General features: G+C 43.6%; 1 protein-coding gene across 2 annotated transcripts in view; it reads left to right on the top strand.

Annotated features, from left to right (window-relative positions):
- Nucleotides 1-15366, top strand: part of POMT2 (protein O-mannosyltransferase 2) — a 43093-nt gene that overhangs the window by 6022 nt on the left and 21705 nt on the right. The window contains exons 2-8 of one of the 2 annotated variants that reach the window (XM_047862859.1): nt 232-316; nt 5338-5442; nt 7415-7523; nt 9246-9354; nt 11237-11396; nt 12704-12810; nt 13477-13559. In XM_047862859.1, coding sequence (XP_047718815.1) covers nt 232-316; nt 5338-5442; nt 7415-7523; nt 9246-9354; nt 11237-11396; nt 12704-12810; nt 13477-13559 — 758 coding nt within the window. The remainder of the gene's footprint in view (nt 1-231; nt 317-5337; nt 5443-7414; nt 7524-9245; nt 9355-11236; nt 11397-12703; nt 12811-13476; nt 13560-15366) is intronic. The other variant, XM_047862860.1, reaches the window with a different exon arrangement.

Here is a 15366-nt window from a genome sequence, read left to right as displayed (position 1 = left end):
TACCCCCAACATGGGGCTCAAACTCACGACCCCAAGATCAAGAGTTGCATACTCTACCAACTGAGCCAGCTACATGTCCCAACGTGTCAAAAAATTTTTAATCCATATTTTCTCATTAACTGATTAAAACTTACAGCCTTTGGTTTTAACTGTAATTTTAACAATGTTGTATTATGGCTATTTGGATTGTATGATAATTTAAAAATTCTCATTTCTCTATTTTTCCTTTAGTTGGGATGAGACTCACTTTGGAAAAATGGGAAGTTATTATATCAACCGTACCTTTTTCTTTGATGTACACCCACCTCTGGGGAAGGTAAGCAGTGTGATGACTGACAGCTCTCTTCAAATGGTTGGAGCAGAGTCTCAATCTTGTATTTAATTCTTGGGTTTGTGGAAAGAAATCCCTGACATTCCAGTCCAGCTGCTTACATGGTAAATCTTTGGTGTTTTTAGGAGTCCTCTGGGCTCAGAAATGGGGAGGCAGTCCATCAACCAATGGATGGATATTTAAAAAATATGGTACAGTTAGCTATACAATGGAATATTATTCATCCATGAAAAGGAATGAAGTATTGATACATGCTGCAACATAGATGAGTCTTGTAAACATTATGCCAAGTGAAAGATGTCAGACCCAAAAGGCTACATAGTATGATTCCATTTATATGAAATGTCCAGAATAGGCCAATCCACAGAAACAGAAACCAGATTAGTAGTTGCCAGGGTCTGGTGGGGAAGGACTGGGGGGTGACTGCAAATGGGTATGGGATTTCTTTTGGGGTGATGAAATGTTCTGGAATTAGGTAGAGGTGATGGTTACACAACCTTGTGAGTATGCTGAAAACCACTGAATTGTACACTTGAAAATGGTGAATCTTATGGTATATGGATTTTATCTCAATTCCAAAAACTAAAAGAAATGAAGAGAAGGAACATATTGCATAAAGCAGAGATTGCTTAGGGTAGCTGTCTACAAGGGAGCACAACACCTTTCCCCCTCCCCACTCCCAGCATGCACATTCTTTGACCTATACCTCTCACATGTTTTACAATTAGAAATCCCACAATCCGAATTCATTTTAGTCTTTTAAAAACAACCACCTCTGAGAAAGCTAATGGATCAGCCTTTTCTTCCTAAATGAAGGCTGAGATCATTAGCACCAAGGGGACAGGAACTTGTCTGTTAGGAAGTTGGGGAGTCATCTTGGAGCATGGAGTACTTGGGGATGAAGGCATGGGTGAGGAGAGACAGGGGTGGTAGGCTGTGATAGGCAGGCTTAGGGGCGCAAGAGCACTGGTTAGGGGCCAGGGAGGGTTGGAGGGGGTGGTGGGATGGTGGCTTATTTCAAAATTAGCTCTGAGCCCACAGGGCACCTGGGTGGCTCGTCAGTTAAGCATCTGACTTCGACTCAGGTCATGATCTCATGGTTCGTGAATTCGAGCCCTACGCTGGGCCCTGTGCTGACAGCTCAGAGCCTGGAGCCTGCTTTGGGTTCTGTGTCTCCCTCTCTCTCTGCCTCTCCCCTGCTTATGTTCTGTCTCTCTCTCAAAAATAAATACTAAATAAAAATTCAAAATTAGCTCTGAGCCCAGAGCCAGAGTGGAAAATATGCCTTGGGGCACCTGGGTGGCTCAGTTGATTAAGTGTCCAACTTCGGCTCAGGTCATAATCTCGTGGTCTGTGGGTTCCAGCCCCGCATCAGGCTCTGTGCTGACAACCCAGAGCCTGGAACCTGCTTTGGATTCTTCTCTCCCTGTCTCTTTGTCCCACCCCCCTATTTGCACTCCCTCTTTCTCTCAAAAATAAATAAACATTCAAAAAAGTTTTAAAAAAGAAAATATTATGCCTCTTTCTGTCTCCTTTTAAAGATAACAGCAATAAAAATCAGAGCAATTGAAAACTTAGTCTGTTTTAGTTATTTTCCATACATTATCTTATGTCATCCTCAGAATAAGCTATGAAGTGGAGATACCATTGTATCTCCATTTTGCCAGTGGGGAAACTGGGGCGCAGGGAGGAAAAGAAGTTTGCCATAGGGAGGAAAGCTCCTAAGTGGCAGAGTCAAGGTTTAGGCTGGGTTAGCGTCTACTCTCAACTCTTCTACCACACTGCCTCATGAAACTGGCCTTGCCCCAGTACTCGGATGACATCTGTTACTACCATACAATTAAGCAGTGGAATGTGTTGAATGTTTGCACTGGGCTAGCAGTGGAGGAGATTTTTCCTAGGAGAGCCAGCACAATTTTCCAGCCAGGGACTGCCTGTGTGTTTTTGGAGTCCCCCAGTGCTAAGCACAGTGAAGCATGTGGAATATTGGTTGATTTGTTTTTACTTAAGCCCTCGTTGCTTTACATCCCTGTGTGAAGGGAGAAATGTAAGGCTTCTTTCTAAACCACCCCTGCCCCACCGATTTATCTCCTGATGGTCCTGTGCTCTGCCTGGTTGAAAGAGAGTGATGAACACAGCAGCTTTCATAGGTTCTAAGGCCAAACCAGTCAAAGACTCAGAAAGCCCCTTGAAGTTGCAAATGGGAAGTTTTCTCCTACAGTACTGAGGCTGATACCTGCTACTCCACACTGGCCCCCAGCCCTGGGTTAAAGAAAAATGCCTGCACGTAGTGAAAAATTTGATCTGCACAGAAGAAAGTAAAAGGTCACAAGCTACCTTTCCCCATATTTCTATTAGTTTCTTAAATGTTTTCTTAGAAATTCTTTATACAAATGTGTGTATATTTATACATATACATGAACAATTGACATGTATAAATCAGACCAGACTAAAATTGTTCAGCAACTTATGTTTTAAACATGATAGATCTTAACTTCTTTCCATGTTAGTACATAAAAATGTACTCCATTTTTTAAAAATTTATTTAATTTATTTTTAATTTGATTATAGTTGACACACAATGTTACATTAGTTTCAGGTATACAACTTAGTGATTTGACAAGTTTATACATCATGCTGTGTTCACAAGTGTAGCTGTGGTGTTACACGGCTATTACAATATCATTGACTGTAGTCCTTATGCTGTGTTGTTTATTCCCATGACTTACTCATTCCATAGATGGAAGCCTGTATCTCCTTGCCCATCCGTCACCCCGTTCCTTCTAGCAACTGCCAGTTTGTTCTCTGTATTTATAGGTCTGATTCTGTTTTTGTTTGTTCATTTTTTTTAGATTCCATTTATGAGTGGAATCATATGGTGTTTGTCTTCCTTAGTCTGATTTATTTCACTTAGCATAATACTTCCTGGGTGCATCCATGTTGTCTCAAATGGCATGATCTCATCCTTCCTTATGGCTGTTGCAGTCCATTCTTTTTAATGTTGTATATTATTCTATTATACAGATGTGCCGTGAATTATTTTACCCGTCTTCAATTGGTGGGCATTTATGTTACTTCCAGTTTTCAGACATTACAAAAGATTTTGCAATGAACATCCTTGTACACTTATCTTTTCATAATTATTTATGTCGGTGTATCTAAAAGTTTCTTAGGAGACAAACTAAAGAGTCAAAGGATATGCACACTTAAATTTGTGTTACATATTGCTAAGTTTTTCTGCAAAAATATAGTGATATATCTCCTACCAACAGTGTCTGAGTGTTGTTTTCCCCGCACCATTGCCAGCACTGGTATGATCATACTTTCAAAACATTGCCAATTTGAGAATGAAAAATTGTGTGTCACTGTTTTCATTTGCATGTCTTTATGAGTTGAGTTAAACATTTTCTTCATATGTTAATTAGCCGTTATTATTTGTTTTCTATGAATTTTCCCATTATTCTAGTAGGGTTTTTATTATTACTTTTATTATTATTATTATTGATTTGAACGAGTTAGTTAGAAAATTAGCTCAGGGCTACTTTTAACCTTAAGGGCTACCCTTTTAACTGTGAGGGAACTGGTGTTTGGCACAGTGCCAGCATTTGACTTATTGCACTGTCTCTAATCCTCCCAACCCCCTGCAAGGAAGGTTTTATTACTTGTAGCTCAGAGATATTAAGTGTTGTCTGCAATCAGAGAGCTGAGATGCAAACCATCTGTGCATTTCTTCACTCTAGCAGACCAGCCAAACAGTCTGGGAATTTATACCAGCTCCAGGCGAATTTGTCTTCTGAGATCCCAGGTGGGAAGGGGCATCCATTTAATTGTCACCTGTTGGTTTTTGTCCATCTAGGTATTTGGATAGTTCCATCTTTTCAATTCCTTCTCTTATTTTATATTAAATTAGTTATGTTAACTTCTGAGCCCTAGGATTCCTTTTTCTTTTCTTTCTTTCTTTCTTTTTTCTTTTTTTTTTTTAACAAGGCTTTATAATCATTTATAAGCATTTTGGCTTCTGTTCCTTGCCATGGAATTATAGAGAGTGGAACTGGTTAGAACTAAAGTAAAACAGGAGCTGATTAGTGATCTAGACCCAGTGGTCCAGACCCATGAGCAGCGTCTCAGGGAGGGACTTTCTCAATACAGCCAATGTCCTCTATCCTTCCACGCAGCCTAACTGGGGCATAGGGGTCCAGCTAGGGCATTTTGGGGCTGTTAAAAATGCTTGGTATTTGCTGACACTTTTTATGTCTTAGCAGCTTCTGATTGCTTGTGTGGAAACTAGACTTTTACACTGTTGATAGCCATGGAAAGATAGACATGAAGGAGCTGATCTTCTTGAACGTTTTGAAGGACTCACAAATCTCAGTATAATAGTTGATTTGTTCTGGTTTGGAACATGCCAAGGTTGCCCTCCTTTGAAATATTAGAAATAAGAGAAACTGGTCTCTGACCTTTTTGTATTTTTTCCACTGGGACTTTTCTCCTCTGGGAAAGTCTGTCTGTCTTAGCATTCTTTTTTCCCTTCTGCCCATTCCTAGTATGTAACTCCTTGGCCACTTTTCTACGTCCTCATTCTGGCTTGGAATCTCATTTCCCTTTCAGTGGATCAGTCTTTCAGGAATCAGCCCCTGCCCATGGCTTCCCCCATGAGCTGTCACGTTTTATTTCATAGCAAATGAAAGAAGGCTGAACGAGAGAGCCCCTCACTGGCCTTGCCAGTGGGATTTTTCTTTGTGGGATTTTTCTTCCTAAATGTTCAATCTGCCCTATTCCCAAGAACTTGGCCTCAACACAAGAGAGGATTTGTTTCAAGCAAAGAGCTCTGTGGACAAACGATTCTTTGCTCTGCAACAGCTGCAGGAGAAAACGTCACATTGGCAACTCCTGTGGACAGTTGTCAAGGGAAGCCAAGTCTGGGTGCAGCTGGAGGGAAATTCAGGGGACAGAGGAATCTTAAAAGTCTCTCATCATCTTTTTGTTTGTTCTCCTTCTCTCCTCAGATGCTGATAGGTCTTGCTGGCTACCTGAGTGGGTATGATGGTACTTTTTTGTTCCAGAAGCCCGGGGATAAATATGAGCATCACAACTACATGGGAATGAGAGGAGTAAGGCTTCCTGACTTGCTCTAGACTGAACCCCGGGGCCACACTCAGAACATAATAATTGGAAGCCCTGGAGGGTAGCAAGTGTAGACAGAGGGACTTTATGTGGCAGTGGAAGGGAGGATGATTGGACCCACATCCTGTAGTAGATATTCAGGCATAGAGATTCAGAACTGGGTGAGTAAGAAGGGAAGGGAGGCCACAGATAATACCAAGATTGCATAGGTAGGAGCGAGCACACAGTGTCACCTATTGCCCAGCCCATGTGAGGCTTCAGATGTTGAGTTAGAGAGTTACCTAGGACCCAGGCAGCCAGGAGTCTCCTGCAGCCCTGACATTGGCCTCAGCACATTGATAGGCTACACATCATCCCTCTCCATGGCCACAACTGCTAGAGCACTGCCTACCTCTGAGGGCCCTTCTTAAGATTTTAGCATCTTTACACCCCTGCCATCAGGCCCCTGCTTCTTTCCCTGTGAAGGGTTCAGGCACCCAAAAGGGGTTTTCTAGTCTTTTAGGGGAGGCTATATGTTTGTCCCCAGTCTCAGCACCAGCCTTGATGAAGCATGGCCAGGCCTAAATACCAAACTCTGTGGGGACCCTTATCTGTAGCTAAATGAAACCTGCAAAATCTGACCTCTGACATGGAGCTCTCAAAGCAGGTTGTGTTTATTTACAAGCTCCTTAAGGAGCTCAAAACGCTTTGGATAAAGGCTATATGCTTATTTGGGCTAACCATTGGATGATTTGCATGGTCATACCATATTAAACAAAGTTTTCCCCTACCCTCAAGCTCACATTCTTAAGTGATTCTGTGTCTTCCTAGTGACTTTTGAACATCACATAGCGTACGTAATTGGATATAGGTCTGACTCACTATGGACTTACTGTGGAAATTGAGAAGGCCAAATATAACAGCCTTGTATTCTTTCACACTAGGATACATTGCTTTCTATTGATAAAAAGTGGCAACCAAGATGTGAGAGTTTCCATTCCCCCAGCTTGTCTATTTACTTTTGATGGACAGGGTAGGGAGGTGGAGAGAAGGCTGGTGGTTCCAAACAAAACAAAACAAAACACAGCTCTCCAGATACTTAAGTGTCAGGTAATCTTTTTTCCAGAATCAAAATGCAACTTGTAGATTAAAGAGTGATTTCTGGTGTGATCGAAGAAGAGAGCCAAGGGAGAAATAACAAAAATAACATTAGAGTTCTTTAGAATATGAAAACACCTTAGAGAAGTCTTTCTCAACTTGCACCCACAGTTTTGTAATAGAAGCTGATGTTTTTTGAGTACCTTGTGTGTGCTAATAAAACTAGCTCATTTAATCTCCAGAGAAAACCTTATGAGGTAGGAACCCTTATTTTTCACATTACATAGATAGGGAGGCTGAGATTCAGAGATACACTAGTTCAAGGTCACAGCTGGCAGTTGATGGGGCAGTCCAACTTTGGAGTTCCCTACTTGAAACCACTGTGCCATCCTGCCCACATCTACTTGGCTGAACTTTGCTGATTTCATATCAATGTTCAAGTTGGTGCTCAGTAGGCACATGAATGTTGCTTGATATGACGATTCACTGTCACACCAGCCCTTTCTTATTTATAGATATTCCAGGTGATTTCAGGTCACCAAGTCACGCCTGCATCAAAGTCCTCCATTTTAAGTTTTTTTAAATGTTTATTTATTTTTTGAGACAGAGAGAGACAGAGCATGAATGGGGGAGGGTCAGAGAGAGGGAGACACAGAATCTGAAGCAGGCTCCAGGCTCCGAGCTGTCAGCACAGAGCCTGACACAGGGCTCGAACTCACGGACTGTGAGATCATGACCTGAGCCAAAGTCAGATGCTTAACCGACTGAGCCACCCAGGCGCCCCAAAGTCCTCCATTTTAAACATTAGCTTGTACCAAGTCAAGTAGGTCTCTGATACTTAGCTTAGTTGGCTGTTTGACTGCTTCTCTTTTCCTTCCATAGTTCTGTGCTTTCCTTGGTTCCTTGCTGGTCCCCTTTGCCTACCTCATTGTATTGGAGCTGTCCAACTCCCTCCCAGCAGCACTGCTCACTGCTGCCCTTCTCACCTTTGGTAAGTTGTCTTATACCATATTTCTTAGGAAATTGACTGCCACAGTATGAATATAGTTAGAAATCAATATATTTAAGGATCCTATCCATGGGCCTAGTAACTTTAGGATTGGGTGAAGTATTACAAATCTTATTTTCTTCACCAGTAATATTTACATATATGAATAGTTGTATGTAGCAAGCCTTTATATTATTAGAGGAGAGAGCTCACATACATAATCCCAAGGAATAGATTACCTCCAAGTTATCCACATTTGACTTTGCTGTAGATAAGAAGATAAATTTGTGTGTGTGCGTGTGTGCATTTATGTATTTGAAGGAGGCTTATGATTCTAATTCTGCTTCTCTCAGGTTACTATAAGTTCGCATTCGGTAACTGATTTCAACTGAATGCAAGTACAGATGTCTCAGAAGTAGCTCGGTGGCAGGAGATAGCAAAATGAGAACTTAAATATTTTCTGTGGCTATTTCTCACATGGATAAATGAGAGCTGATCCATAGAAGTTGATCCTCTGCTGTTCTTGTTTTTGTGAAAGTGAGTTCATGACTTCATAGAACTTACATTTAAAGAAGTCCAGGCCAAGTTAGGTGGGTGTTTCATGGGTGAATCTGGCTTTGTTCTGACGGATATGTTGCAAGATTATAGGGCCTTTCTATAGAGGATTGTGTCTTTGATTTCCTTTTTCAGTTATTCACCCATTCAGCATTTATTCTTTTTTCATTCCATAACTATTTTTCAAACATCTCCTCTGTGCCATGCCACTTTTTTTGGCCTCAGAGGGTATGCTGATGAGACACTTTGCTGTCATGAAGCTAACCTTCAAGTGGGGCAGATGATAAATAAGCAAGTAAATTAGTAAGTCTGAAATGTAACAACTTCAACAGTAGTGCGATGTAGAAAATAGAGTGGTATAAGGGAGAGAGTAATGGGGAGGGATTCTGTTGTAGGTAGGGTGGCCAGTGAGCAGCTCCCTGAGGAGGTGACCTCCTTGAGCAGAGACCTGAGTGAAGCAGAAGATTAACCCATGGAGAGATCTGAGGGAAAAGTGTTCAGGCAGAGGGAACGGCATGTTCAGTACAAGGCAGCACTTAGTGGTTTCAGGGAACAGTGAGGAGGCCAGTGTGGCCATAGTGGAGTCTGTGAGGCAGAGAGTGCTGGGAGAGGAGGTTGCACAGGGCGGGAGACCGTGCCGGCTTTGGCAGCTATCATGAGGGGTTGCTTAGTCTGAGTGAGATGGCAAGACTTTGAAGGCTTTAAGCAGGGGCTTGATGTAATGAAATTTTGTTTTAAAAACGATACTTTGGTGCCTGTGTGGAGGATCAGCTCCCAACAGAGACTTCATGTAAATCCTAAGACTCTACCCTAGGTATAGGTAGTTTGCGGTTACATAAGCAGGGCGGCAGAATTCCCCGTTTGCTGGTGGAAATGAGGAAGAGCCCTCGTCTCAGGACTGCTCCATCTGATTGAAAGACATGGTCCTTTCTTGGGTCATGGGTCTGAAAGCAGTGTGAGATACAGTTTCCTACTCCTGGGCTTCGGTGTACCCCAAAGCTGTGGCCTTCCACCTCCCTGGTGACTCAGTGGCTTATCTGGTCTTGACTGCATAAATGCTTACATGCAATTAAGTGTAAGGGGCACTATTTCTTATTGTTGGGTGTTTGGTTCTCAGAGGGGCCCATCTCTGATTTCTACATTTTTGACCACTGAGCTCGTGTTTTTCAGACACAGGATGCCTCACTCTGTCCCAGTACATCCTCCTTGACCCCATCTTGATGTTCTTCATCATGGCTGCTATGCTGAGCATGGTCAAGTACAACTCCTGTGCCAACAGGTCAGAAACACCATCTTTTCAGGGGTTGGCATGGGGGTGGGGTCAGAAGCTGTGGAAGCTCCAAAATTTCTATAATGGCCAGAGACAGGGTAGATGCCTTCAGGACTTGTCTTAAAGCTGAACTTAAGGCAAGCATACTTTTTTTTTTAGAACTTAGAGTGCCCATTTTAGATCATAAAAATATATTTTAAAATGTTTTCTATGTATTTTTGCCTTACATGAGATTAAGAAAATGTCAGTTGTCTTTTTAAAGAGTATTATTATTATTTTTACAATGGGGTGGATTTGGGTAGGGGTTTGTGGATATCATGGAGGAGTCCTAATGCCTTCCCCCACCCCACCATTTCCTTTCCTTTCCTTTCCTTTCCTTTTTTCTTTTCTTTTCTTTTCTTTTCTTTTCTTTTCTTTTCTCTTTTCTTTTCCTTCCTTTCTTTCTTTCTTTCTTTCTTTCTTTCTTTCTTTCTTTCTAAATATATGAAATTTATTGTCAAATTGGTTTCCATACAACGCCCAGTGCTCATCCCAACAGGTGCCCTCCTCAATACCCATCACCCACCCCCCATCAGCCCTCAGTTTGTTCTCAGTTTTTAAGAGTCTCTTATGTTTTGGCTCTCTCCCACTCTAACCTCTTTTTTTTTTTAACCCCACCATTTTCTAAGCCACCCCTTGGCACCAAAGATGGTTAGGCGATCCCAGGGCATTTCTTTATCTTTCTTCTTTATCTTTTCTTCTTTATTTTCCACACTCTCTGTCCCAGAGGGGAGGGCATCAGGACATAAACTGCCTGGGAACTATTTGTGTCCCTACCCTCAGTGGTTGCATCCAGTCCCAACCTACCAATGGGAATAACATATATAAAGTTTGACTTAAATGATCCATACCCATCAAGAGGACTGGTCAGTTCTGGAGCTGTTCTGGAGGGTCTGGTCTTCCTCCAGAATAGTCTTTTCCAGATCATCCTTCTGCCCCTAGAGAGTAGAGTAGGTTATTCATTCTATTCAAACCAAACGAGCTGACTGTAACTAGGCTTTTCCAGGAGTCAACTTGGTTTCACCATGGCCAGGCTTATTAAATTATATTATGCTAATAAGGCTGGATCCAGTGACTACCATCTCCCTGTGGTTTTGGGTTATCTTCTCCTTCTACCACATACACTTCTACCTGCCATTTCTTGAATACATACTATGTGCCAGGTTACTGTGTGAGGAGCTGGCGGTACAGAGGTACACAGGTCTCGCAGTTAAGGAACCTTCACTCTGGCTGGGGAGGCAGCCAGCTAATCAGAAAATCACGGCACAGAGTGCTGTAAGTATGACAAACCTTGGAAGCGACTGCCGGGGCTAGGACCATGCTCCATCCACCACTTGCTGGCTGTACTGCTTACCCTCTCTGTACCTCGATTTTCTCCTGTGTGAAAAGAAGATAATAATATCTACCTCCATGTGCTTATAGTGAAGGTTAAAGAGTTTATACGTGTAAAGTGCTTGGAACAGCACCTGACACATAGTAAGCACTCAATAATTGCTGGCTTTTCAAGGTCCACAGGTGACACCAAGGAGATGGCTGACTGAATCAGTGGGATTCTCTGGATTTTCTTTTTCTTTCTTCTTGACTGGTCACTACTAAAGAATAAGCCTGCTTACTTTGAAAGCTATGACCCCCCTCCCCAGAAAAATATCCTCCTCACTGTCGCATGGCTTCCTGCATGTGACCACATCCTCCTTGGAGCCAAGTCATGGTCCCCTGAGGTTAGGGGCCCTCAAGAAGGATGGCAGGCACAGCCTCTCAGAGTCACAGAACCTCTGCCCTTCCCCACTATTGCTGTTGCTTTTGAGTTTGGTCCCAACTGCCAAACTGAACTCTGTGTCTTGTTGGTTTTCAGGCCCTTCTCTGCCCCCTGGTGGTTCTGGCTCAGCCTGACTGGCATTAATCTGGCTGGTGCTTTAGGGGTCAAGTTTGTTGGCCTCTTTATCATCCTTCAAGTGGGGTGGAACACCATTTCAGACCTTTGGCACCTGTTTGGAGACCTCAGTCTTTCAGTGGTGAGAACTCAAGTACTTGTAGAAATGTCATTGCTCCGTGGTGTTGCTCAGCAGAGCCAGGGGCCTTTCTCTGCCTTTGGTGCAGGTGATGGAGTGGCTGTATTCTGGGCCCGAGGTGGGATCCATCTGGCCACTGTCCGTAGGCAGCGTGACAGCAGAAAGTAGGCCATGGCTGAGAAGCTGGAGAGGTGTAAAAGGAGAGGATGAACTAACATCCTTGGAATTTTCTTTTGGCATTTGTTTCTGTGATATTTTTCAAATACTCTACAAACTATCTAGCCACGGGATTCTGTCCAGCTGGGCTCAGACGCTGGCTGCATGGGATGCTAGGTCAATTGGGTAGGATGACTTTCTGAACTCACAATTTTCTTTTTCTCACCCAGGGTCTACAGATTTGGAGGCCAATAAGGGCCTTTAGAGTTTATTACTTTAGAGTTTATTAGCTGATTCTGTGCCAAGCACTGTGCAGAATGCTTTAGTTCATTATCTCATTTACCTCCCATAACAGTCCTATGAAGTAGGTAGTTATTACCTTCTCCTTACAAATGAGGAAATCAAGACCTAGAGAGGTAATTATGTTCCCAAGACCATACAAGAGTAAAACGTAGATCTAGGATTCAGACTTAGGGGAAGCTGATTCCAGGCCTGAACTACTTTGCTATAACGCTTCTCCATCACCTCTGAGCCAAAGTTCCAAGTTCATTTATTCATTCAGAAAATATAGACAGACTACCCTTTAAGTGTGAAGCATGGAATATGCAGATGAATAAAATAAGGATTCCTGTTCTCCAGAGACAATGGAGAGAGAAATAATTAAACAGGCAATTACAGTCCAGCCAAAAAGTGCTGTGAGAGCACAGAGGAGAGTATGAGCCCAGGTCATGTGGTCCAGGAAGGCTTCTGGGAGGAGGCTGAGACCTGATGTTAAGATAAGGAGCAATTATGTGTGTGATGGGTGGGGCTGGCATAGTACTGGAAGCACGGTGACCATGCAGAGGGGACTAATGAGTGATGAGGCTGAAGATGCACGCAGTGTCTTGCTGTTGGCACAGTGCTGGGCTGAGGTCCTGGGTGAGGGCCCGGGCAGGTAGCAGAGGGCTGGCCCATGTTCAACCCCCTGCAGTGCTTAGGTGGTGGGGTGTTATGAAAAGGCTAGGGTTTCCACATACTCTTTCTCATTGGCTGTTAGTTTTTCCATCTTTTATGATTTTGACTGATACATAAAAACCCATGTATAATGTGCATATAAGGTATAAGGTAGAATAAAGCCCCATTTGCCCAGCACCCCTCACTGGCTCTGTTTGCAGGTGACCGTGGGAAAACACCTGACTGCTCGCATCCTGTGCCTCATAGTGCTGCCCCTGACTCTCTACACAGCCACTTACGCTGTTCACTTCATGGTGCTGAACAAAAGGTACAGCAGAGCCTTTCTAGCCTCTCGCTTATAGTCTTCCTCTTGCCTCTAAGCCCATGGGGGGGGGGGGGCATGTGATCTCCTGGGTCTGTGGTTGGGATATTAAAGAGATGGATAGGTTTTACCTGTTTGTTTCCTCCTATGTTCTATCTTCTGGGTATCCAGAGGGCTCAGAAAAGCAAGCACCCTGACCTGAAGGAAGAGGAGAATTTCCCAATAGCCAAGCTTCCCCTTATCCCTAAACAGAGTCCCTGTGTTTAACAGGGATGGGCCAGAATAAGTTGTGTGGTTGGAGGATAATTATCACAGCAATACCAGCAGCAGCTCCCATTTAACAAGTAGATACTAAATGTCAGCCTTTTGTACATATTATCTCAATCACGATCATTTTTGAGTTCTTTGGTTTTTTTTTAAATAACCCAATTTATAAATGAGGAATTGAGGCTAAACAAAGTGAGGTGCTTCTGAAGATCACCTCACTAGCAAGTGGCTGAGTTGGGATTTGGACCCCTATGTCTCCACCTCCATTATTTGTGTCATTCCCATGATACCACATCACCACTCCATTGTAATTCTCTTAAACCAATTGTACAGAACTCTTCCTAGGGTTCCCGGGAAATTGCAGTTTCCCTCCATGAACTTGTCTCTCTTCTCCTTTCCCCACAGTGGTCCTGGTGATGGCTTCTTCAGTTCTGCCTTCCAGGCCCGGCTTTCAGGCAACAACCTTCATAATGCTTCCATCCCTGAACGTGAGTATCTCTTGGCCTTTATGAAAGTAGAAGGGCAGAAGCCTTTCTGGAGAGGTGAATTGGAAAAGACATGTATGATAGCTTGAGTTATTTTAGCCTATAGATGGTGAACTGGGAGAAAGATCCAGTTAGATCTGGTACAGGCAGGCACTCAAGAGTGACTTGGGACACAGGGTGGAGAAAGACACCCTGAGTAGCGAACTCTTTGCTGCTAAAGAATGACTTATTTGTGACTGTGGAAGTATCCAAGTCAGCTCTGTGGGAAGCCAGCCAGAGAGAATCTGGTGAAAGGGCAAGGCTGTCCAGTGCTAGTGGTCAGTTTCCACCATGGTATCCTGTGACTCACATCCATCCAGTTATTCACAGATCAGAACTGAGCACACGTTTGCCACATTGGAGGCTGTAGATAGACGCCCTCCAGAGGATAGGATCTGGTGACTGTATGTGTTAAATATATAAAGAGGGAACACAGAGCTATGTGAATTGAAGGGTGCAAGAGATCACTTCTGCTAGAGGGTTGGAGGGCATCATAGGCTCATAGACTGAGTTGCCTTGGAGTCAGTCTCTGGAAGAATGGGTAGATTTGAATGGGTGGAAAGGGAGGAGAGGGCATATAGGGCATAGGGGATAGCATGATCAAGGCCAAGAACAGGACACAACATAAGGCGCAGATTATCCGCAGAGAAGGATTGAAAGATCAGGCTGAAAGGATAAGTTGGGCCCAGATTATGAGGGTTTGAAACATTTGGGTGTTTGACTTCATAAACAGACATTGGAGATTCAGTGGGGGCCTTTGAGTAGGGAAGAGGACAGGAAGGCTGTGCTATAGGGAGGTGACACTGATGACAAAGTATAGGATGGCTAGGGACGGGGGGGAATTGGAGGCAGAGGGTACCCCCTGGACTTGAGCTGGGCGTCATGGCAGCAGCCGTAAGAGTAGGGCCGATGGGCATGTAGAGGAGAGATCGGACATGGAAAGAGGAGGAAAGATGTTACTGAGGACTTGAGCCCAGATAATTGTCTCTTGGAGGCATGACTGTCTTTTAGTCTCTCCAGTGCTTTGTACAGTGCCTAGAACACAGGGGGCCCACCAAGACCATGGACAGAATGAGAGATTGGAAAGCAGGTTAAAAATTGGTTTACAAAGACAAACATTGAGTTCTGCTGTAGAGAGTTTGACTGAGACGCTTGGAGAAATCCATGCAATGGGGCCAGTGGGCTTGGAGCTGATGCTTTCAAAGCAGAAATCAGCCAACTAAAGGAGTAATTGATACTGTGACAGTGGCCAATGTCTGTACGGAAACTGTAGAAAGAGAAAGAGAACAGGGTTGAAGTCAGGTCACCGGGGAATGCAGGAAGAAGGGGGTTAGGAAAGTCTGTAGAGGACAGTCCATGAGGGAGTGTGAATTGAAAAGGGAGAACAGAGCATTTCAAGAAGCAAAGATGGTCATCAGTGTATAGGGCTGCATATGTTAGCCTGAGTGAGAACATAGAAAAATGGAGTTGTGGGGTTTAGCAGATTCCTACCCGGTATTTAAAAGGCTTAGATCAGCTGTGATCTCTTCCATCGAACCAGACTCTTCTTACTCTTTGCATGGGAATTCATCCTACTCTGCTCTGGGCTCCCCCCATGTCACATATTGTTACTCCTTTACTGGAGCATTTGCCCATTGTCCTGTGTTCATTAGTGTGTATAGCCACCTTCCCCAAGACTGGGCTCTCCCAGGGCCACAGCCAGGCCTCCTCCAGCTTTGGATCCACTGTGTAATTGGCACAAAGGAAGAATGAACAAAGGAAGATGGGAGTA

Source organism: Prionailurus viverrinus, chromosome B3 (genome assembly GCF_022837055.1).
Source record: "Prionailurus viverrinus isolate Anna chromosome B3, UM_Priviv_1.0, whole genome shotgun sequence".
NCBI classification, from domain to species: Eukaryota; Metazoa; Chordata; class Mammalia; order Carnivora; family Felidae; genus Prionailurus; species Prionailurus viverrinus.
Note: the sequence above shows the minus strand (reverse complement) of the source record. Positions and strands in the feature narration are given on the sequence as shown.